We start from the raw sequence: 25350 nt of genomic DNA on the forward strand, positions 1-25350 counted from the left end.
GCCCTTGTGTCTCCGTTTAATTTGCACAACATATGTTTTCTCAATTCTTACTAATCCAGTCCTATCTTGTCAGGATGGGGATTTATTGATTTACTTTTGCCTAAGCTGAATGTATTTTGCATGAAGGCAGCAGTGAATCGATAAGCGCTGCTCATGTAATGAATGTTATTGACTTCAGACACTTTCAACCTGCAGAATATTATACGTGTATGTGTGTGTCAAAGATAATCAATATAATCTCTCTCTCCTCTGAATGCGGGGACCAAACATTCCTAGTTTAGAGACACAATGTTGTGTGTTTAATCAACTGTTCTGTGGTGTTTAAGGCTGAAGTCACTATTATTATTGGGCATATGTATTTGTCCAGATCTCTAACAGTGTTCAGTGCGTGATATACGAGTGTTTGAGAGAGGATCTAAACAAGCAGCTGTTCCCCTGTGCAGTTGTTTTAGGACAGCAGACTCAATCCAGCTTCTCTTCACACGCAAGCCTTCAGCAGAAGAATGAATAATGTAAGACTTGCGTAATAGTACATCAGTGAATCTGGAAAGGAACCGGAATAATGGCTCTGGCACTTTAGGGATTACTTTTTGTCGTTTTGAATGTTATATATTTTTACTGAAAAAATCAAGATACATTTAAAATTTAATTTTAGAGTATTTATCTTGAACTAATTTGTTATTGCTTTTCACCCCAATAAATTTTTTTCTTTCTATGGAAATATTTTATAATTTTTTTGCCTGATGAAATTTTTTTCTTCTCTTTTAAACTTTTTTTTTTTTTACGTTTTGTTTATTTATCTTTGTCAGATGTAACCCACTACTTACGTTTTTTTTTTTTTTTTTTTTTTTTTTTTTTTTCTTGATTCATTTTTGCAAGATGAAAAAATCCCACTTTGAATTTATTATGATTATTTATTTTTTTATTTGAAGTTTATCTTTGCCTGATGAAAAATATCAGACTTATTTATATAATGTATTTTTTTTTTTTTTGTCAGATATATGTCCTAGACTTTGAAGTTTTTGGTTCATTTTCTTATTCTTTTCTTATTCTTAATTCTTTTTTTATGTAATTTTTTGTTACACTGATGAGTGCCTAATTTGGACTAGTAAGCAACTGCATAGAAACATGCAAAATGCACTCTGAACACCCTAGTTACTGCACTCCAATAACAAAAAAATCTCAAGATTTGATCATTATTTGTTGCATGTGACGATTTTCTATATTTCATCTTAAATTAATCTCGATCCCTTCCATTCCTCCCAGCAGTCTGTTGTATTTAAATGTCAGTTTCTGATCAATAGCTGATTAAAAAAGCAATCAAAAGTCATACAACTGAACCTAATACATCTTTGGTCTTATCAATGTTTATTGATTTCTTCAAAACCTCATCGACCGGCCCAAAGATGTACAATACTTTTTCTTTTTTAAATACACAACAATATCTAGAAATATTTACCAGATACAGCAGCCCGAAATGTACAAGCATTAGATTAGAATATATTACATAACAAACTATCAAAGCGAGCAAACAAATGCAAGCTGCAAGAACTTTCTCAGCCCAAATGATTTATAAACTGGTGTTTTGGTTATTTTTAGTATTATGCTCAGATATACGCATACATTTTTGAAGGTTGTTTGAACAATAAAAATAGCTCTAGTTTCCAAGACAACAGCACTGTATCACTTTATTGTATTTTTTTTTTTTTTGATTCGACAAAATTGCTGGTTTTGTCAGCGATGCCATTTTTCTTCATCTCTCCTCCGCCTCCCTTCCATCATTCCTCCCCTGATAATACAGACCACTGACTGTGCGTCACTCCTTCAGTGCTTCACTCCGTTCATCTCTCCACTCAGCATCCATCCATCCATCCGTCCTCCTCCAGCAGCACCATGGACAGCACAGTTTCAGGTAAAACCCAGAATAATCTATGTTTAGAAATGAAGCTGAGACACTAGGGAGATTTTAGCACGAGTTATTGCATGAGATTGAATGACCTGCTGCAGAATCACGTCTTTTAGCGTGACATTGGCACTGGTGAACATGTCCTTTGTCAAGCATGCATGCTCTATGCTATCTAAGGGATATTAATGTCATTAATGAATAGATCCTTTCAGTACAGGGGGTTTCTGTCTGAACAGGACTGTTATTGTGCATTGGAGTGTGCTGATGCTCAACACTGCAGATGTTGGGCTATAAAAAAAAAACACGGTTCATTTGGAGGGTAGCAGTGCTGCAAAATGTGACGCAATATTGTAGATGTGATTGTCTGGATCCCATTCAAACACATACAGTCAGGAATCAGTCATCCACTATAGTCTAGTATAGAAAAGACATTGGAAATCATTAGTGAAATTAGTTTGCATTGTTTTGCATCTGAAATAGCTGTAAATCTTCTAAAAAAAATAACAACCGTAAGTTGTGCACATTATATTGTGTGCTCTGCTTTAATGTCCAGCAGACAAAGCAAGATTTGAGTTATCATTGCTAACACAGCTTTCTTGCAAAGTCACCTTTTTGTTGAGCTCATGGGTAATAAATAAACAGGCTCCAATGCTCACAAACACCAATAGTTCCTGTCATGAACACATTCCCTTTTGCATGCATGCATTTGCTTTGTGTTGGTGATTTGTGATTCCTCAATATAATCATGCATCTTATTGTGGAGTGGTATGATGTTGCTTTACTAAGTGATCATCATGACACTTCACTCAGATTCACACAAGATCACACGTCATGTCTTGTGCTGTGATAACTGAATTAATAATGCATGAATCAGATTTTGGGTGGGGTTTGATGCCAAATGCAGCCCAGTAACATGCTTGCATTCATGCATCCCTTATAAAATATTTCATGAAGCAATACTGGTCAGTTCAGGGAAACGCCTCTACATCTGATTCTGTAAGATATTGCTGTATTACAAACCCAGTAACAGCACATTTCCAATAATTAACGTATTTTGTTGTTGTTTTCGGTAGACATTTTGAAACATCTACTGAACTGTTACAGGGTTTCTGCAGATTTTATGAAAAGGTGTCTGCACTTTACCCATTGCATGTAAAGTTCTGGTTAGTTCACCGCATGCATATGCATCACTGATTTATTGCCATTTTTACTGTATTCAAACAATATTTCTCTCTGTCTCTGACAGCCTACTCTGAGAAGCTGAGAGAGATGTCAATGTTGTCTCTCCTCTGCTCCTGTTTGTATTCCCAGCCGCATCCCAACATCTTCGGTCAGTTTGAAGGTAGGAGCTTCAACAGCCAATGATTGAAGGCCCTATTGCCAGAATATTTAGGTTAAAGTTTATGCATCTCAAAGTCTTTGTCCTCATCATCTTTCCTCCACAGATATGGAGGTGAAGTCGCTGGATAAGCGAGCTTCTGGCCAAGCATTTGAGGTCATCTTGAAGAGTCCAACTGACCTGTCCCCAGAGAGACCCCAGACTCTGGCACTGCCTCCCCAGAAGAAGGAGCCTTCCCTGGGGGAACTTCAGAAGAGGCTGGAGGCCGCCGAGGAGAGACGGAAGGTAAGATGATGACAACATTAAATATTGCTTTATTATTTCATATGTTGAGTTCTTTCTGTGGAGCACTGCACATAAGCATCCAGTTTTACCTTGTTTTTTGGACGCTTCCTTCTATTTCTAGTAGAATTTGTCAACAGGATGTTTCTTGAGCAACACAGCCAGCGTACTTGTTTTTCGGATGCATTTATCTGTTGAGATGCATTCATGAAAATTCCCACAAGCACATGAGTAATTGAGAATCTTAACACTCTAAACATAAAGGTTATTTACTGGCATCAATGGTTTCCATTGCACAAAACATTATTTATAATTGTTCAAATGTTGTGCTGACTGATAAATAAATGGTTCTTTCAATAACTGTCATTAAAATGGTTCTTTGAGGAAGCAAAGATGGCATCTTTATGAAAACGTTCTTTTAGAACCGTTATTTTTAAGAGTGTAGAACCATTTCACTGCACTAAAGGTTCTTGGGAGTGGAAGAAGGTTCTCTGGAGTATTAGATAGTGTCCTTCAAACTAAGAGAAAAGGTTTTTTTTTTTAAGAAATTCACTGAAAGGTTGTTTGAGGAACCCAAAATTATGTTTCTATGGAACCTTTATTTTTAAAAGATTTTACCATGAAGCATGTGGATACCATTGGATATGAATATGGTAATCAGTTACTCAGTACTCATGGCGGTACTCCGTTTGATAGCAACACTGTCCTCTTTTTATATGTCCATTGCTGTTTTTATGACTTCTCAGTTTCTGGCTTCTCTCCTCTGCACTTTTTAATTGTCAGAGGAGTTCACCGTCACACCTTTCTGCATCTCTTTCTGTAGTCTCAGGAGAAGCAGGTGCTGAAGCAGTTGGCGGATAAACGGGAGCGTGAGAAGGAGGTGCTCACCAAGGCCCAGGAGGTCAACAACAACTACAGCAAGATGACCGAGGAGAAACTCCACCACAAAATGGAGCTGATTCAAGAAAACCGCATGGCCCGTCTTAATGCTCTCAAACAGCGTCTGAGAGAGAAGGTGAGTCTGTCCGGTTGTTATTAATGAATCAGTGGATGCTATTTTATAAAGAATATGACTCTCAGCCTCCAACATTCCATTTAAAGTGCCTCCTCAAAATTTTTGAAGTTCTCATTTAGATCTAAATCCATTTTACATTTTTTGCATTTGGCTGATGCTTTAATCCCAAGCAACTGACATTGCATATAAAGTGTATATCTTATCAGTTCATGCATTACCTAGGAATCAAACCAATTACCATAGCACCATGGTGCCTCTCACTGTTTGACTTTTTAAATCATTTGTCAAAAATAAAATGAACACACTAAAAAAAGTGACATTCCTCCTCAGTTTCTTGTGTTTGTTTGGCCGTGCAAATGTCTAAAAGATTCTTAAGTCAAGATGCATTTACATCATAAACAAATAATATAAAATATTTAAACATTCTTTGACTCTCCAAACTGTACACTGTCCTAAATAGGTAATAACTGGTGTCTAAAATAATAGTACAGTGTGTCGTAGACCAAATGTGTTTATGTTTGACATTGCATATAAAGTGTATATCTTATCAGTTCATGCATTACCTAGGAATCAAACAAATTACCATAGCATGTTTTACATGTTTGAATAATCAGAATCAGCATCAGAATGAGCTTTATTGCCAGGTATGTTTACACATACGAGGAATTTGTTTTCATGACAGAAGCTCCACAGTACAACAGAATGACAGCGACAGAACATAAAACACATAATAAAAGAATAAAAAATACAAATAAGTAGATAGTGAATGACAATATACAAATGACAATTGTAGGCAGGTATATTACAAAATGCAGTTATGTATGTACATATATATTATGTGCAAAATGTAAGTGTATACTAAGTATGTGTGTTAGATAAATAAAGTGTGTGTGTATATAAATATAAAGTGTAGTGTGTTCGCCGTTATTATCAGCTGTTCATAAGATGGATTGCCTGAGGGAAGAAACTGGTCCTGTGTCTGGTCGGTCTAGTGCTCAGTGCTCTGTAGCGTCGACCAGATGGACACAGTTCAAAGAGGGAGTGTGCTGGATGTGAGGGGTGCAGAGTGATTTTGACAGCCCTTTTTCTCACTCTGGATAAGTACAGTTCTTGAATAGATGGGAGAGTTGAACCGATGATTCGCTCAGCAGTCCGGACTACTCTCTGTAGTCTTCTGAGGTCAGATTTAGAAGCTGAGCTGAACCAGAGAGTTACTGAAGTGCAGAGGATGGATTCAATGATGGTGGAGTAGAACTGTTTCAGCAGCTCCTGTGGCAGGTTAAACTTCCTCAGCTGGCGGAGAAAGTACAACCTCTGCTGGGCCTTTTTCACAATGGAGTCAATGTGAATGTCCCACTTCAGGTCCTGAGAGATGGTGGTTCCCAGGAACCTGAATGACTCCACTGCAGTCACAGTGCTGTTCATGATGGTGAGTGGGGGGAGTGCAGGGGGGTTTCTCCTGAAGTCCACGATCATCTCCACTGTTTTGAGGGTGTTAAGCTCCAGGTTGTTGAGACTGCACCAGACAGCCATCTCTTTTACCTCCTGTCTGTAAGCAGACTCGTCACCGTCCTGAATGATGCCGATGAGTGTGGTGTCGTCTGCAAACTTCAGGAGCTTGACAGAGGGGTCCTTAGATGTGCAATCGTTGGTGTACAGGGAGAAGAGCAGTGGGGAGAGAACGCAGCCCTGGGGAGCTCCGGTGCTGATTGTACGGGTGCTGGATGTGTATTTTCCCAGCCTCACTAGCTGCTGCCTGTCTGTCAGGAAGCTGTTGATCCACTGACAGATGGAGGTGGGCACGGAGAGCTGAGTTAGTTTGGGCAGGAGGAGGTTTGGGATGATCGTGTTGAAGGCCGAGCTGAAGTCCACAAACAGGATCCTCACATAAGTCCCCGGTCTGTCTAGGTGTTGCAGAACATAATGCAGTCCAATGTTTACTGCATCGTCCACAGACCTGTTTGCTCTGTAGGCAAACTGAAGAGGATCCAGCAAGGGCCCAGTGATGTCCTTCAGGTGGGCCAGCACCAGTTTCTCAAATGACTTCATGACTACAGACGTTAGAGCCACAGGCCTGTAGTCATTTAGTCCTGTAATTTGGGGTTTCTTAGGGATGGGGATGATGATGGAACGTTTGAGGCATGAAGGGACTTCGCACAGCTCCAGCGATCTGTTGAAGATCTGTGTGAAGATGGGGGACTGAGTCCTTATTTTTTCAGAATAATTCCTCTTTGCCACTTTGATCTCTTTTTCCAGTGTGTATTTAGCCTGTTTATACAAGACATTGTCCCCCTTCACGTAAGCATCTTCTTTGGCCTGACGGAGCTGTCTGAGTTTTGCAGTGAACCACGGTTTGTCATTATTGTAAATTAGTTGAGTCTTTGTAGGAATACACATATCCTCACAGAAACTGATATATGAGGTTACGGTCTCTGTGAGTTCGTCCAGATCGGTGGTAGCAGCTTCACAAGCTTTTAACTTTCCACAGTTCCTATTGCATGCTGTTTTTCTGAAGTAACTGGCTTATAACACCTGGTTTATTATGCTGTGTCTCTTTTCTTTGTTAGGAGCTTCATGCTGCAGAAGTCCGTAAGAATAAGGAACTTCACACTGAGCTCTCTGGCTAAGGACACTCTTTGACGCCAGAGCTGTGAGACGTCCAATCACGGCTGCATTTGGATAATATCTCATTCTCTGGCCACAGTCTTAAGAGGTCATATCATACTCACCTTATCGGTTTTCCTTTCCAATAAATGTCTGAGCATATAACAGCATCCCACATACACTTGTGTGGACAAAAGTATGTGAGCACCCAAACACCACACCCACACATGCTTGTTGATTGTTTAATTTCCAATGCATGGGCATTAACAGGCAGTTTGTTCTTCATAAAATGTCTAGTTCTTTCGGGAGTCATTATTCCAGTTCATCCCAAAGGTATTCCGGTCTGGACTTTGTGAAGGCCAGTCAAAATCTTTCACATTTCTTGATGGACTTTGACTTGTGTGGTGTTCCTGGATCAACATCTTCTGTTGATCCTAGAACAAGAAGTCTTTTCCCTATCCCTAAAACCAATTTTTTATTAAAATGTATGGCTAAAACCTGAGAGAAGTTGGAATGTTGCTTAGGCTCCAGTCCTGAGCCAAACCCTATAACAAGTACTTAGAATTTCTGAAACTGAAAAAAATTCGTCCAAAGCTGTTGAACAATCTCTTGACTGCCACTTTATGGAGTAGCATTAAGATTTGGAGTTATCTGACTAGCCAAACGCATTTATTGTAAAATCATGAAATGTATCTGCCTGCTGAAAAAAAACAACAACTTGGACCAGCTTAAAGACTTGTTTATAGATTGGTATTAGTGGTATGTTACTCAACACAAGCTGATTAAAAGGGTTATTGTTGCCAATAGACCAGCTAGTTGAGTGGTTAAGCTAAAACCAGCATGAAACTGTCAAAACATACCTTATTTGTAACCAGCAATGGTAAAATGTGGTCATTTAGTCTGGTCTAGGCTTTTATTTAGCAGGTCTTAATCTCACAAACTTGTCAAATCTAACAAAAACCATAGTTGTATCCACATTCACGCTGCACTTTATAGGATAAGATTCATTCACATGAGAGTTTAGATTCATTTCAAGGGCCACTGACTCAGATTTGTGGGTTTGTTTTTCAGTGACCTGAAAGAGAAATGTCTAAGCTATATGCTGCTAACTGATTACTGAAAACCATTTAAAATAAGATTAAAGCATAACAAGTTCGTAAGAAAGGGTCTCTGTCATTTTTGCAATGGAGGGAAACTAAGAACGCATTCAAGAGATTATTTATGTTGGCAGCACATCAGAATTTCTAATTTGTTTATCACCGTTTATAGCAATTTAGTGTCTCCTGAAGATTCTGTCTCTTGCTATTTTTTTCGTTTCATGTCTAAGTTTCTGATTAGGTATTGAATATGGAAATGACTGATGCAGTAGTTTCTGAGTATAGTTTCTAAAATACTATGCCTGTATTGCTGCTGATAAGACTCATACTATCAAGTACTGCTTAATCAGTCATTGAAGCGGCGTAAAATAAGGGTGTTTTTGTGTTCATGTTTTTTTTTCACTAACTCTGGCCATCTGAGATAAACTGAACTGAAGCTGTTTTGTTTGCTCAAATATTGCTGCTATTATGTGTGTGTATCACCAGGGTACTTATAGATTTAAAAAACATTTAAAAGTACTCACAATTATGACTTTTCTGGTTCCTAAAGTCAGAGGCAGGACAATGGCACATATAGCCATGATCTAAACCAGTTTTGTTTTTCATAACTTTACATAAAATGGCACGGAAAGGGAGTGGTCAGGTGGTAGAATAAATATTTACCCTCCATATACTCGTGATGTCCGTCCTCAAGGTACAATTAAAGTAGTTTCATCCACCTGATTTGTTTGATGGTTTGTGTACCATTCCAGTCTGTGGTCACCTCAGGCATGTTTGGGTTTCATGTGTAATAAGCCTTTTTTGTTTTCTTAAACAATGCCCAGCATTGATCTAAATTTATCTTCTAGTGTTATAGTTTTATTTACCAACCAATATAAAATCCAAGTTAGTTTCAATATAATGATATTGTGCATTTGTTGAATTGAAATTAATTTCAAATTTGGTTGTTAGGATTAATAGCAAGTATATGTTGGCACATCCATCACATCTTATGCCAGTGTTACTCAGTATCCTTTTAAAGGACCCCAACATCGGAAACAATATTTTTTTCATTTAAATGCTATCATTGATCAGCGATTCCACGTTAAAAATTAAACAGGTAATCTCCTCATAACAATGTCTTATTTAATAAGAGTGTGCATCCGTTTTATTTTCCTTATAAGATTGTAACTTTCTTGTTAAAAGAAACATTATAATACAGGATAAAGAATGTTCAGTATAAGTTCCATTCTTAATTATTTCAGGAAAAAATTGAGGCTTGTGCAATGGGGAAAACATTACTAATTTGTTCATTATTGGTTTAAAAGAAAATGCATGTTGTATGCAAACATAGTGTTGCCTTATGATAGTGAAAACATATAGCAAATACATAACTGATGTATGCTTAAATTGGTGTAGATATAGAAAGTCTAATAGGAAAATTAAAGGGCTATTTCACCCAAAAATGTAAATTAGGCTGCATTTTACTCACCCTAGGATGCCTCTGGGGAGAGTAAAACGCAGACTAATTTTAATTTTTGGGTGAATTAACCCTTTAAGGGATGTTTTTTTTTCTGATTTAGTAAAAGGGTGGGCTTAAACCCCCTTATGTTTGCCTTCTGTGGTTTTCATCAGTATTGAAACTGAAAGCTGTACAAGCACACTGTGCTGGAAAAGGAAAGTTATCCTTTAATTCTAGGAAGGGAGTGACTTATCCACGCAGCAACATCTCTACAAAAACAGCTCTTGATGCACATGACTCTGAGAGCGGCCGAATCATTCAGTGTTACAGGAAGATCATGACACATCAGAAAACCGTTAGGATGGGAAGGAAAATATGAAGGTACGATAACGCTGTGCATTACTAATTCATGTTACTTGACACTTTTTTGAATAGTTTATTATTTAATAGAAAGTAGTTAATGAATCTTTATTTTAAAAAAAGGTCATTACATTTTGTAATCATCCGTGGACTTCAAAGCTGACAGCTTCAGTCACTGCTTATGCAGTTTTCCATATAGTAAAAGGTCTCTCATTCTGATAAGCATTGCATTTTGTGTTACACAGATGAAAGCAGTCATACTGAGCATGAAGGTAAATCATCTCTTTTGAGTGAAGTGTTCATTTAAGAGATGCTGAATTGAAATTACTAAATTATAATTATTTATAACTAATTCTTAACTAAAATAGTTATGTGCATTGTGCTTATTGTGTCATAACTGCACTTATACAGTATTTGTAGTATTACATGTGTATTACATGACCAGTGTGTCATGAAGTAATTCCATATAAACCTTAACAGCCAATGAAAAAATATTGGTATAGTACAATTTTCAAATTCACGAGATCAAAACATCCTTTATTAAACCGCTTTGTCGAGAAGTGTCGAAATTCTGAATTAATTAATTCACTTCTAACAGCACTTAAAGGGGACAGTGTCATACACATAGAGGGCAGAGTGTCACTTTATTTGAAAGGGAAGTGTTGGGAGGAGGGAGAAACACAAGGGGAAAGAAAGGGAGGGCAGGAGTAAGAGAGAAGATGAGATCACTCACACCCAAACAATAATAGGAAACATCTATTGAAGGGAGCGAGTAGGAAGAGAGGAGGGATTGAAGAGAGGCAAACTCACAGAAATATCTGATAGAGATCATGAGTTCACGCATTTATGAGTAACAAAAGATTAAGTAGATCTGATCAAGCTTTTATATGTAGTTTGGGGTAATATAGGGTTGACTGAAATAATAATGCAATAACTGACACTTTAAATCAATGTTTCAAGCAACAATCAACAAAACAATTGAACAAAAAAAACAGATAAATATAAAAAGTAGCCATTGATCATATCTAAACATGTATCCAAATGTAATCAAATTAAAGGGATGGTTGATTGCGATGTCACTTTTTTAACGTTATTGTTGCTGTTTGAGCATAAACAATTTCTGCAAAAGTTACAGCGCTGAAAATACAATGTAAATGGAAATATCATCTTTTTAAAATTCTGGCAGTGTAATGCCTACAAAAACAGCTTGTAAGGGACTCAAACAAGCTTCTTCCCGGGTCCATTACATCACAAACCCAGATAAACCCCGCCCCCTGGAAACACGCACCAAAGAGGCGAGGCCATTTCCTGCTGCTTTAGAGAAGAGGAAGAGGAAACTAGTGGTGCACGTAAAAATCTGTTCATGCATGAATCGCGATTCTGTCTTCTAACGATTCTTATGAATTCAGAAGTTTCAAAACCAATGTTCTAACGAAGCAGTTCTCAATACTGTTCCTCGCGTTGCACTATTGTACATTTATATTTATCACACAAACCATTTTGAACAACCACATGATAAATACCCATAGCAAAATATCAAGGGAACAAAAATAAGTTGTAAATGGCAGTTGTGAAATCTCATTCTAATTGCAAACGTTTTCTTTTCACAGTCAAGGCTCTCGCATAAAATCTCAAAGCATTACTAAATTCACACAAGCTGTGTGTCAGTTATAAAAAGAACTGTAAAACCACAATGAGATTTCATATTGCTATTAGGAGATCATCCATAACTGCTCAGAAGACATCTTACTGATCAAGAGGAAAGGTGATAGTTCATTGTGGAGGGCTGTTGCCCCCTTGCCAGGCCTGTGAAAATGATAAAACAAAACCAAAGGACACTACAAGGAGGACAGTTCGACTGCACATTCTGCCACATCCACTTCCCAACAGATGAGGAACTGAAGAACCACTGTTTCACTGTGAATCACAGGAGACTGATCTTTGAAGATACAGGTACCTCTCAGTCTTGGAAGTACAGAGATCCACCACCAACATACAAGGACCTGAAACTTTGTCAAAGGTATTTATATGAAGTGTGACGTGCCATTAGATGTTTGCTTGTATCCAAGTAAGTTTAAGCTTCCTGTAAAACATTCTCTCATAGGTCCCTGATATGCGAGTATGGTGATGACTGCCCAGAGGCACACAGTCAAGAAGAACTTTGTGAATGGCAAAAGAGAATCAAGACTTCAAGAAAAAGAGCCAGAGATGCTGCCGAGATGGGTCTACTGTCCTATCAGGACAAACTTTTGGAGGAATACAGACACTGCAATGACAAGACAATTATTGTAAGTGGGGCATTCAGTAATGAACAATGTATAATGTCATGATATGACATGTTGACCGGTGTATCTCTGACCTCTCTTTGACCCTTTTCCATTGTTAATGTACATGCATTAAATTTGAACCTTGTGTTATGTATGCTAAGAAAAACTTTTTTTTGATCCATGCTATTTTTTTATTGTACATTATTACATAGCTTTTTACAATATCATAAACAGTGATTGAATCCATATTCCTGCAGGTCAGCGACACCCTTCCTGATGTTTCTATCAGCTGTGACCCAGATATAGACAGTGTGCATGTAAGGAAAAAGGGAATACAGTGCACATGGAATTTTACCATTAAATCCAAGGTCTGTACATTACATGACATGTAAAACGTTTGTCTTTACATTCCAAATTAATGGGTAAAAAAAGACAGTCATTGTAAAATTTGACCAGGCTTGCTACAATAGAGTAATACCACTTACTAATGATAGCACTACATTTGCTCTTAATGTAAGAATTATGGGGTTCAGCTCCTTTTAATAACAAACCTTAAGGAACTCCTTATCCTTATGTCCACAAGTAAGATACTCAAAGCATCTTTGTAGAATTTAACAAGCTCTCATTAAAATTGTCAGTCCCACTTTTTATTAGGTGGCCTTAACTACTATGTACTTGCATGCACTTTGTAAAAATACCTACATGTAATTGCATCTTTAATTACATTTATAATTACACTGTTGACCAATCCCTTACATCTTAACCCACCCTTAAACCTACCCATACCACCAAACCTGTCCCTAACCTTACATGTAGCCCACCTTAATAGCAGCAAGTGTTTTACAATATAATATGTACACAATAAGTACATTGTACTTATTTTAGATGTAAGTACATAGTAGTTAAAGCCACCTAATATAAAGGGTCCACAACTTTTTATTCCCACTTGGATATGTTGTGTATATGGTGCGATCCAGTTTTTGAGGTCTGTAATCTGTCGAGTACCCATGTTGTTTTTCTAAACATGTTTAGACTGCTGTAAGTGTGAGAAAGTAGTGTAGGATAGCGTCTGCAATGACACTGATCCAAAATGACTTAAATCCCTCCAGGAACCTCTAGAGATTATTGCTTTATTGAAACGGGAACTGGGGGCAAAATTCAGCCTCGGCAAAGACCCCAATGAGGAACGGACATATTCCAGTAGCGATTGGTTTAAAAACAACCAAACAGGTGAATATTTCTTACAAAACCAAGTTAAAAACTGTATGGCATGTTTTTAGTATTACTAATTGATTCATTAATTAATTAATTGAAGTCCCTTGTTTACTAATTATTTCCGACCTGAATTATTGTCTTAGATTATGAAATCCCAGTGTCCTTCAAATCTGACCAACCAGGCAAGTATGAGCAGTGGGTAGTGTTTGACTTCAACACGAGACCTGTACTACGACAAAAAATCAAGGTCAGAGTTGGAGAGGATGAGTGCAAGGGATCACCAATCACATGTCCAACATCTGACGTTCCCAAAGAAAAACAAGAGTCTGACGGGAATCTTGAGCCCTGGAATGAGGAAAGCATGAAAATCATTCCTTTCTTTGAAAGAGAAGAGGCAGAGAGAGAGCTGATAAACAGATACAAGCTCATCAAGATAGATGAGATGAACAGTGTGATTAACCGTGACAACTACAAAAACAACATGCACAATTTTTTATATCGAGAGGAAAGAAAGGAAAGTACACTGCTTAAAAAGTATGTATGTATAATGTGTAAGTATGTTTTGGGATTTGACAGTTAAATTTATAACAAATGCCAAATACATTCTGTACTCTTTCTGTTTAGGCTAAATCTACGAGACACTGTGCAGTTGAAAAATCAACTGTCTGATGTCAGCTTTGGAATGAAATGTGCTTATCCCGGGACACTTCTTGCTGCTGTGCCTCTGTCTCACACACTCACCCCTGATGCTCCTCAAGGTTTCTTAGTGAAAAGACATGCTATCAGATCTCTTGTTCGTGTCGTGAAAAACAATGATTATATTGGGCCTATTTATGAGGCTCAATTTTTGAAGGATGCTGCCAGTGAGACACAAATAGTATTGCAGCTTTCCAGAAAGTGCTGCACTGATTTGAACCTGCAGAATGGACAGCAGTGTGAGATGGAAGTCCAGTTCCAGCTAAATCGCCTCGGGTTCTGTGAGATGCACAAGGCCGTTGATGATCTCCCCAACTTAGACAAAGTTTTGCCCGATCTGAAAAACAGCAAGTTCTGTATTTCTTCCCAGTCAGATTCAGGAGAGTTAAATGAGAGGCAGCAAGCAGCAATGAACTTTGTTCTTGGTGTAACAGACAACAGATGCAGCATCCCACCTTTGTTGATTTATGGACCTTTTGGAACAGGGAAAACTCTAACCCTTGCAAAGATGACCCAAGCTCTTGTGCAGCAACCACAGAACAAAATCCTGATTTGCACACACACAAACAGGTAAGACATCATCACAATGCAGTGGCACTTTTATGGTTGGGTATTGAGAACCTTTTCCAAATATCCAATTACCGGGTATTCGATAAGATACGTGCTTTTTGGTTCCACTAAATGATTCCTGCATTCACATTTTAATGCGATTTTGAATCTATTTAAGCACAGGAAGGAAAAAAAAATTGCCCTGTTTGCATGCAGCGCACACATCCGAAGCGCAAGAACAAAGAATAGTGTAGTAATCCGTAACATTAATCATTAATGTTAATCAAACAACACAAGAAAATCATTAACTAACTGGATAGATTTCGTTCATTTAAAAGAAGAGATTTCACTCTGTATAGATATATTTATCATGTGTTTAATGCAAGTATACACAGATATTTAAAGTAGTGCGCTCAAGTTCACAGAGACCAAACGGGAGAACATCCTGTTAGTTTTAATTATTATACAAAAGCGCAATGTTTTGTTGTTATTCTGAGTGCACACAAATAAATGCAGAATCCGTACAGTTTCAGAAGATGTATTACTTTAATCTGTATGACCAAAAACAATGGAGTATTTTTTTATGGAATGGATTTTAAAAAAGTGACTGCACCAGTGCCTTCTTCTGTCATGAAGTGAGCGTGAAACTGTACAGCTTATACACTCCGAAACAGACACATGGTTAATGCTTAATGGTTGTTTGTCCTGGCTTAACAGAGTAGACTGTTGTGACGACACTGGCACACCAACATCTAAAATACATACTGGTAATTTCATCAGGGAAATTGCATTATTGGTTTTTATTCCGTTTCTCTAGTTTAAACAGTAAAGCATGGTGCAATTAAGGGCAAAGTCTTGGAATTGGTTTCCGCGGAATACATAAACTCATAAAAATGCATACCTTGAAGCCAGTGTCATTTTGAAACTGTCAGAAAATATAATCGTTAAATGCAGTCATTGTAAGCTACAGTTATTTCTCTTTTTTTCTTGATACAGTTCTGCTGATCTTTATGTAAAAGGTCATTTTCATGAATATGCAACTCTTCATCATGAAGCCAAACCACTAAGAATAAAGGCAAAGGAAAGCAATCCAAGATCTACTGATACCATCACTCTACAGTACTGCCATTTATCCAGAGATAGCAATCAGTTTGAGTTTCCTGATAAAGCTGTTTTAGATTCTGCAAGAATCATCATAACAACAACTGCCGTGGCTCGTTTCTTCCATGACATGAACCTCCCTGAAAACTACTTCAGCCACATTCTGATTGATGAAGCTTCTCAGATGTTGGAGTGTGAGGCTCTTATGGCCCTGGGCTTAGCAGGTAAAAATACACGTGTTGTTTTAGCAGGAGATCACATGCAGATGGGACCCAAGCTCTTCTCTGTGAGACAAGACAAATGCTCAGAACATACTCTGCTCAATCGCCTCTTCTATTACTACCAAGCTGAAAACAGTGATGGCGCCAAACAAAGCCGAATCATTTTCAATGAAAACTTCCGTTCCACAAAGGACATTGTGGATTTTGTATCAACACATTTTTATGTAGGAAGGAGTGATGTGATCAAAGCTAGAGGAAGTGTGCCTCCGCATCCACAACAACATGCCTTGCAGTTCCATCATGTGAGAGGAGAATGCTTTTTGGACCCAACAAGTATGTCCTGGTTCAATATGGAACAGATTTTAAGCATTATTGACATTGTGCAAGGAATAATGGAGAATTGGCCTCAAGAATGGGGCGATAAAGATCCAGAATCAGTCTGTGTCCTTTCTCAAGGCAGACAGGTATCAAACCTATCGCTAGCTGCCAATTTATATTATGATTTTATTAATAGCATCCTGTTTTTTGTGTAAGATACATGAACAGTAAATGTGTTTATACCAGATGCTTCTGCTTCTTTTGTGTTTCAGGTGTTGGAAATCAGGCAAAGACTCCGTCAGCTTAGACTGCCCCGTTTCACTGTGGAGAATGCTGAAAATGTGCAAGGTAAAGATGATTATTCAATTTGCATTACTCAAATGTAATACTATGCCATGATTACGTTTAAACACACTAGTATCAATGCATGTGTTTTAAAGATAGTGCCTTTTCCCATATTTTTCAGGAAAACAGTTCAGAGTAATAGTGATTTCCACTGTGCACACTAAGGACAGCTTATTGGAGAATGACCGGACCTGTCTTGAGTTTTTCAATGACATACGAGTCCTGAACACAGTTATGACAAGAGCCCAGTCTCAAATATTTGTTGTTGGAGATGCAGCTGCACTTTGCTGTCATCAGTTCGGTACATGCTGGAGACTATGGAGATCATACATAGAGGATTGCACCAACAAGGGAAGTGCCCATGATTTTACCTTGGATTCTCTGAAACAAGATCTTCTTGAGATGTCTGAGCTCTGCAGAAGTGAGGATGAAGAGATCAGTGATAGTGAATCAACTACATCTGAAATACTAGACACAGAAGATCCAATACTTCAAGAGCTTCTTGATGAGAGCAAAGACATCAATGTTGCATTGACAGAGGAAGGCTTGTTTCCAGTTTTTCAACATAAGCAGGGTGTCAGTAGTATGAACAACCAAATTACAGAAGATGATGAAGAGCAATTGCTGACTAACTCTAAAATACACAAACACTGTGAGCTGATCAAAGAGTTTTATGACCGTGGCTATGCAAGACCACTTGACGAGCCCACTCAGAGAATTGATATCAAGGGTAGAAAGAATATCGGACAGGCATTCCCTGGAGACAAGGTAACAGTGGAGATTCTGAGTGAGATATCAAATCCTCCCATTGGAAGAGTGATCAACATCCTTGAACGTGCAGATACTGTCAAAGAATTTGTCTGCACCCTTGAAAGACACGATAGTCAAGTGATGATACCTATCAACAAATGCATCTCCAAAATCTACACACCATTTTGGATAGACAAACCAAACCACATTGCTGTAAGAAATCCTGAGAACCATAGAGTAGAGAGGTTAATCAAAATCAATGAAGAAGCACACAGAAAATATCTCTTCATTGTCAAAGTGCTTAAGTGGAGAAATGATTGCAAGTACCCTTTGGGGATTGTTGTGGGACAGTTTCCAAAAGTAACAACTTTAGAAGATGGACTGGAGGTTCTTGACATAGAATTCCAGTTGAGGAGAACACGTTCTTCATCTTTGGAAAGACAGATGAGTGACTTTCAAAGTCTTAATTTATTTGAAGATGGGCGAAAAGATTTTCGTATGCTCCCAACATTCACCATTGATCCTGCTGATTCACAAGACCTTGATGATGCAATCAGTGTACGGGATTTAGGTGAGTGCTATGAAATAGGAGTTCACATTTCTGATGTTGCAAGTTTTGTTGCTAAAGACAGTGAACTGGACAAATATGCAAAACTGCTGTGTACTTCATTCTATCCATGTGGAAAGGAGCCTAAACACATGTTCCCCAAAGAACTGAGTACTGATTTCTTCAGTTTGATTCCTAACCAAAACAGACGAGCCATCTCCTTAATAATACAAGTGGATAACAAAAAACACTGCATAAAGAAAAGATTAATTTGCAAGTCTGTCATTCAATCCAAGAGGAAATTTTCTTATGATGAAGTTGAGGATATCCTTGAAAATAATCTTCAGCAATCTGACTCGCTTCAAATGTGCCTTGTGAAAGCATGGAACTTTGCTGAGGTTCACAGGAGATACAGAAAACAGGACGACTGGTGCTACAAAATGCCAGACGAGGATGTGACTCTTGGAAGAAGGCGATCTCACCTAATGGTAGAAGAGATGATGATCATGTTTAACCACACGGTTGCTGAACGTCTTCTGTTTGATGAAACAACAAGGACCATAACTCCACTGAGATGCCAGGACAGGCCACAAAGTAAAAAACTTGCTTACCTTTTTGACAAAAATTCCTCCCTGATTCCACTATCAGTTCACTTCTCAAGTAAAGTTCATGAGTGTGATCATCTGTCTCATGAACTGGATAACCAAGGTTTGATCCACCGTAGAGCCATGCCAAACCCTCAGGCTGGCATTTCTGATTCTGAAACCTTCCCCATATTAAAATCTGTTTTAAGATGCCTGAAGACAGCAGCAGAGCAGAAAAATATCTACAAAGTAATTGACTTTATTGCAACTGATGAGATTCACCCCCAACTTCTCCCTTTTGTAATCGCAATTAGGGGACTGTTTCACAAAGCATGTATTCTGCGCTCAAACTCAACACATGTCTCAAGAATTGGCCACTATGATTTGGATCTTGACAGCTATACATGGGCCTCATCTCCAATCCGCCGATATATAGATGTCATTGTGCAGCGTCTTCTTCATTCTGTGATTGACAAGACAAATGTTAAGTACACAGCTCGTGACATTGACCTGTCTTGTATGGAATTTTCCAGGAAAAATGACCAACAGTCAACATATGAGAGGAAAGCAAATGCTCTACATTTTGCAATAGAACTGTCAACCCAAAGTGAAAGGAAGGTGGCATACATTGTGGAACTCAATGCATCAGGGACGAATTTCAGATTATCCTTCCCACTTAACAGAACTTCTATATCAGAAAACTTAGACATTATGTACAGGGATCTTCAGTTGGCAGATCAACCACAGTTTGATGAAACCAACAACTGCGTGATCTTGAAATGGGTGCGAAGGATATATTCATTCTCCAATCCTCACATCATTGCGGAAGTGAAACAGCAAACTCCAAACTCAATCATGGCCTATGTCTCTACAAAGACCTGGAAAGGCCTAGTAGCTGCTCTTAGAGAGGAAAATTGGGAAAGATTGTTTCCCCTGATCGAGGAGCTTGACGTTAGCTCAATGAAACAATTCAATGAAAGACCAAGAAATGCTACAAGTTCAGGAAAATCTGATCCCATGCACACTGAGCATTATGCTGAACTGTCAATGAGAATAAAGCCAGGTGAGGTGGTCGAGGTACAACTAGGTTCAGCCACGACAAGAGGACTAATGACACCAGCAATTCAGCTGTTTGTTGTACATCCGAAATTTGAGATTTGTTTGGAGCATGTGAAAGATCCAATCAAGTGTTTTTCAAAATATGCTTCCCACTCATCACGGAACTCATACAACACATACATGGATTATCAGAAAATATGGAAACCTTTATGTGAAATGGAGTCAGGCTCCAATGCTGTTGCTGAAAATGAGAGCATTCTTATTGAAGATGCAGCTTTGAAATGGAAAACCTCTCCTCCAAAGACGCATCAGGGTTTTTTTCTCCTCCCACTTGACAAAAAATCTCTGTGGTCCATTGAATGTGACCTCAAGAACAGTTTCCTCTGCATTCGAACTAGGATTGACCAGAGTAGTCCCTTTCAGGAAAACCCTCAGTGCACAACTCTTATGAATATTCCTTCTGTCACGTGGGTGGCTCATGGCATAATTACGGAAGTTGAAGTAATTGAATCCAAAGAACCAAAGAATTTACAAATTGATTTTCAGATTAACCACATGCCTATGACAAACATTCCGGAAGCCATATTCTGGGAGAGGACCAGATTTACTCTGGAGCTTATTCCAAAGCTTCTGCCAGATGTGTAAGACTATACATTATAGACACTACAGCTTATTAAAATTTTGTATTTATGTACACTGTATTTTAAGATTATGTTTAAACAATATTTATATTCTTCTTTATTGTTATGATTTATTTAACATTCAGACGCAAAGAGGATGCAATTAACAGTCTAACCAAAGCCAACAACCTTGTCAAAAATATCGCCATGGGCAGGAAAATCAACTATGAAGGAGGTGCAACAGTTTGACAGCTATTATAATGTTTTGCATAACTATATTTCAAACCCTACTATCAAAACTAATGGTTTACTACCCATATTTTAAACAATTATCCATTCAAATGTAGTTTCATTTTGTTTAACACTGTATTTCCTCAAAGGATGCAACAATTCAAAGCAGATTCCAGCCAGATTTGAGATTGATAGTTATCTCCCTTCTGGGTTTTCCCATCTAAACAACAGTCAGTGCAAAGCTATAAGAGAAGCATTGACTAACCCATTCACTCTTATCCAAGGACCACCAGGTGAGAGATATTTCTGGACCGTCTTTGGTTTCTTTGGCCTTAGGCTATTGTAATTTCCATGACTTCCCTATTATATTACTGTTGTGCGTTTTCACAGGGACTGGAAAAACTGTTGTTGGTGTCCATATTGTGTATTGGTTGCTCAAGAACATCCAACTTCCTACCACCAATTCACAGAAGAAGAGAGCTGTTCTGTACTGTGGCCCCTCAAATAAGTCTGTTGATGTTGTTGCAGGTACATTTTTCTGTACAGTCAATTATCAGTTTTTATATTTTGGTCACTGGTGAAGCAAGAATTATGCAATTCACTTTCAAAGAAGATTACCTGACCAAAGATCACAACCTAAAATGTTTTATATGAATGTGTTGCAGGTCATCTCCTTAAACTTCAAAAGGAACTTAGACCTCTCAGAGTCTACAGCGATCAGACAGAAATGTTGGAATTTCCTTACCCAGACTGCAATCTAAAGCTGTCACGTAATTCTAAACGTGGCGAAAAACCCAACACAGAGCTCGGGTATTTCCCAAATACTGTCCATCTATCACTTATTTAACAGACGATGTAATATTAATGTGTTTATAAAATCTGAACCTTGCTTTCCACTAACAGATGTGTGTTGTTGTATTATTAGTTCCATTGCACTTCACCACCTGATTCGAAAAGATGGCAACCCATATTCTACACAAATATTAGCTTTTGATAAGAAAATTGAAAGAGGAGATAAATTCACAGATGAAGAAAAAAAACTGTATGTATGGCTCATTAACTACAAATCTCTTTTTTTATTCTGTTATTGTTTGTTAGAAATAGTTTTGAAACAATTTCATTGAAATGAAAGGTTTAAACAAAAAATTATATATATATTTTTTTAAAGCTTCAGTGAAACCCTCAAAAAGGCTCGAAAACATGAATTACTGCGGCATGATGTCATCTTGTGCACTTGCACAGCAGCCTCGCACCCTGCCTTAGCTGATGCCCTCGACTTCAAACAGATCATCATTGATGAATGTGCCATGGCAACTGAACCCGAAGCCTTTATTCCACTAGTGGCTCATAAGCCTGAGCAGGTGAGCTCCAAAGCAATGTTCTTTTTAGGCAAACCCTTATATATTAGCACTTTCAATTCATTATGTTTACACTGAACAAAGATGCAACATATTTAAATCCACTTTTAGGTTATTAATATCTTACTAATTTGATGTTGTAGATTGTTCTTCTGGGAGATCATAAGCAGCTGCAACCTGTAGTCCACTGTGACGTGGTGGAGCGATTGGGAATGAGCAAATCTCTTTTTGAACGTTACACGGAGAAAGCATTCTTGCTTGACACTCAATACAGAATGGTAATAAATTAATAAATAGCTATTTAAATAAAATAAATAGCTTTAATACTAAATTTATATTAAAACATTTCTGTCTGGTGCTGTTATTTGTTTTTGGAAGTGGTCTTTAAACTGCTGTTAAATTTTTATTTTAAACGTATATATTGTTTTTATTGATTAACAGTATTTTTTATCTAGTGATATTTAATGATCTAAAAAGTTAAAAAGCAGTAGTTTCACTTAATTCAAATTAAAATTTCTCCATTGCATATCTTTTTTCTTTCAGCAAGAAGACATTTGTGCATTTCCATCAAAGCAGTTCTATGAAGGAAAGTTAATAACTGGAACATCACCCAAACCAAGTCTTTTCCTTGCTAATTCAAGGCACACGTGCATAGTTTTTGGTCATGTTGAAGGAAAGGAGAAAAGTCTGGTGGTCCGGACTGAACGGGGGAATGAAAACTCCAAGGGAAATTTGGAGGAGGCAGAAGAAGTGGTAAGAAAATGTAGTAGATTAAATTACGAGTATATCAATTAGACTTTATCTATATTAAGCTTGTATGATCGCTCCTGGTGATGAGTCATTTGGATATTTAACATACTTCATACGTCATTTGACTCCATCTGTACTTTCACAACAACGCGAGCTATGGCTAATTGGCGCCATCTTGAGACTCTAAACGGCAACTATGACTAACAAAACGGTTAAAATATGGAAACTCAAAGGAAATAAAAAAATAACCTGGCATGTCTTCGTCCATATTTACACATCTGTCAAAACTTAAAACAAGCTGTTTTTAAATAATGGACAAATGCTGTGTACATTTTGTTGTTTACTTACCCAATAACTCCGAATGATGCAGAGAGCGTTAGATTTATGCTTTTCTTCAGTTTCTCCTCAGTCGATGCCATTGGCCGTGATTCGACAAAATTGGCGGTTAAGTTTATAATGACTCCTCCCAGATGCGCGCTCCTTTTCGTAACATTCAAATTTCAAACTACTGGAGGCATGATAAAAGTACCTTTTTAATTTTAAAAAGTTATATAAATTACTAACATTTTACATGAATAGAGTACATGAAGATGCGTTAAAAGTCTTATAATTTAAATATCGAAGCCACACCCAATTTTTTGCCACAGAGGCTTTATTGTTGTAAATTCAAAACGCCCCCTAAGGATATTTTATAAAATTATATTTCAATTTATTTCTAATTGTGATAATCTTCCTACAGGTGCGGATCGCTATTCTTTTGACTGAGGCTGGGATACAGAAAAAGGACATTGCCATTCTTACACCATATAATGCTCAAGTGTCAAATATTGAGAAATCCCTGCTCAATAAGGGAATGAGTGACATCACGTACAACACCATCATGAAAAGTCAAGGTAATAACAATTTTAACACAAGCCATTTTACAAGTGACACAATAAACATATTATGTTACTAAAACTTTTAACACTGAACCTTGGCCCATGAAAGAACATTACAATTACAATTATTTTGCTAAAAATAATAAAATTAAGTATTAATTTTAATGCATATAGAGTACATACCTAAATGAAAAAAAAAAATTTTTTTGGTTGCATGTTTTGACAATGGCATGTAGATATTTTTTTTATTTCTGTATTAATTATTTCTGGTCTTTTCCCTTTTGTTTCTCTGGCCACACACAGGAAGTGAATGGAAATATGTCATCATATCAACTGTGCGCTCTTGTCCCAAAACTGATATAGAAACACAACCAACCCAATCCTGGATTATAAAGCGACTTGGATTCATCATGGACCCACACCAAGTTAACGTGGGCATTACCAGGGCACAAGAAGGCCTGTGCATCATTGGTTAGTAATGCCATCTATTCTGAATATGATGAAAAACAGTCTAGGCTTGTGTGAATCAATAATGTGTGAATGATTTGATAGATAACACCTCAAAGTTATTTGAATAATGCAAACAAATCCACTCATCACATTTTTGTCTCTTAAGTATTTTAAGTATTACTAGCAAGTCCTATAATAATTTCAAAATTATATTATATCATTTTTATCTTTTTTGTCTCACTATGTCAAATGCTATTAAAATAAAACTAAACCTCATTTTAATATGTCTACATTAAGTAATTCTGCTATTTTGTCAGGTAATGAGAACTTGCTGCGGTGCAGTGTGTTGTGGAGAAGACTTCTGGATCATTATAAGGAGAAAGGATGTGTAGTGAATCCGGCCCGGCACATCCAGGTTCAAAAACCCAACAGAAGTCTGGGAATGAAGAGAACTGCTAGAAGATGATGGGCTTCATGCAGTTTTATTTTTGTAGCTGCATTTCCTTTATAGCTGTGTTAAATGTGCACTTATATACTCTACATTTACTCATTTATACATTAATTTGTGATTGTTTAAAAACAATATGCACAGCAGGGAACATTGCATTTTGTCAGATCAGTTTGCTATACACAAATATCATCATAAAAATAACTACTCTTCAATGGCACTTTAGTATAAATTAACTTTTTATTAACTTTTAATTTATGCCTTTTTGTGAAGTTTGCATTACTCAACCATTAATTAATAAAGAAAAAAAAATTTGCATTAAGTTTGTTACATCAAATCTTAATTTTTGTATATATAGATGCAAAAAAAAGGACGAAGGACATTTTTATTCACCTCAATTCTTAAATCAGTTTTACCAAAACAGCACCACAACCCTTTAACTATTGCAATGTTAGTGTTTGACCACTTAGAGGTGGTCTGATACCATATAACGCAAAACCTAAGGCAAATTTAAATTTTTAACTGTATATGCTTTGTAATTGTTTTACATATTTTACATAATTTAAATTTAAATTTTTGTAGTACTTTTGTGTATGAGTAATATATTTGTGTACTGTTAATATATTTCATAAATTATGTTTACTGTGCAGCACATTAGATAATGTACACAACAGTCGATACAGGAGCTGCAGAATGTATTTGGAAAACCGAAGTCACAAATAAAAATCTGATTGATTGGATTTTTATCTGCGTATCTCAAATGCTTTTCTCTTCACTAATGTTGATGTTCGACTTTGTGTGTGAATCAGTTGGTTTTATAATGAAGAAACTTGTGCTTTTATCTTACCACAGTCTCTATTGCATGTTGTTTTCCTTAACAGGCTTATAACTATACTTTATTGTCAGTAAAACAGAAGAC

The 25350-nt window shown here is 37.3% G+C and overlaps 2 protein-coding genes across 7 annotated transcripts; both read left to right on the top strand.

Annotated features, from left to right (window-relative positions):
• Positions 1 to 1181: 1181 nt before the first annotated feature.
• LOC113102162 (stathmin-3-like) lies at positions 1182 to 8643 on the top strand. Its single transcript, XM_026265761.1, has 5 exons — positions 1182 to 1912; positions 3153 to 3248; positions 3352 to 3530; positions 4351 to 4542; positions 7110 to 8643. The coding sequence occupies exons 1-5, from the start codon at positions 1894 to 1896 to the stop codon at positions 7167 to 7169; spliced, it is 546 nt and encodes a 181-aa protein (XP_026121546.1). The 5' UTR covers positions 1182 to 1893; the 3' UTR covers positions 7170 to 8643.
• Positions 8644 to 9887: 1244 nt separating this feature from the next.
• Positions 9888 to 25171, top strand: LOC113102079 (helicase with zinc finger domain 2-like). Of its 6 annotated transcripts, none has more exons than XM_026265742.1 (22): positions 9907 to 10065; positions 10290 to 10316; positions 11655 to 12064; positions 12149 to 12332; positions 12569 to 12679; positions 13421 to 13541; positions 13670 to 14060; positions 14151 to 14792; positions 15768 to 16557; positions 16684 to 16759; positions 16878 to 20337; positions 20463 to 20551; positions 20697 to 20840; positions 20938 to 21075; positions 21213 to 21357; positions 21473 to 21589; positions 21716 to 21908; positions 22049 to 22183; positions 22449 to 22658; positions 23395 to 23548; positions 23837 to 24004; positions 24301 to 25171. In XM_026265742.1, the coding sequence occupies exons 3-22, from the start codon at positions 11859 to 11861 to the stop codon at positions 24447 to 24449; spliced, it is 7623 nt and encodes a 2540-aa protein (XP_026121527.1). In that variant the 5' UTR covers positions 9907 to 10065; positions 10290 to 10316; positions 11655 to 11858; the 3' UTR covers positions 24450 to 25171. The 6 variants fall into 6 exon arrangements, with proteins under 6 accessions (XP_026121543.1, XP_026121527.1, XP_026121541.1 ...); XM_026265756.1 differs by having other exon boundaries at positions 11761 to 12064; XM_026265746.1 differs by lacking the exon at positions 10290 to 10316 and having other exon boundaries at positions 9914 to 10065.
• Positions 25172 to 25350: the final 179 nt, after the last annotated feature.

The sequence above is a fragment of the Carassius auratus genome, chromosome 6 (genome assembly GCF_003368295.1).
Source record: "Carassius auratus strain Wakin chromosome 6, ASM336829v1, whole genome shotgun sequence".
NCBI lineage: Eukaryota > Metazoa > Chordata > Actinopteri > Cypriniformes > Cyprinidae > Carassius > Carassius auratus.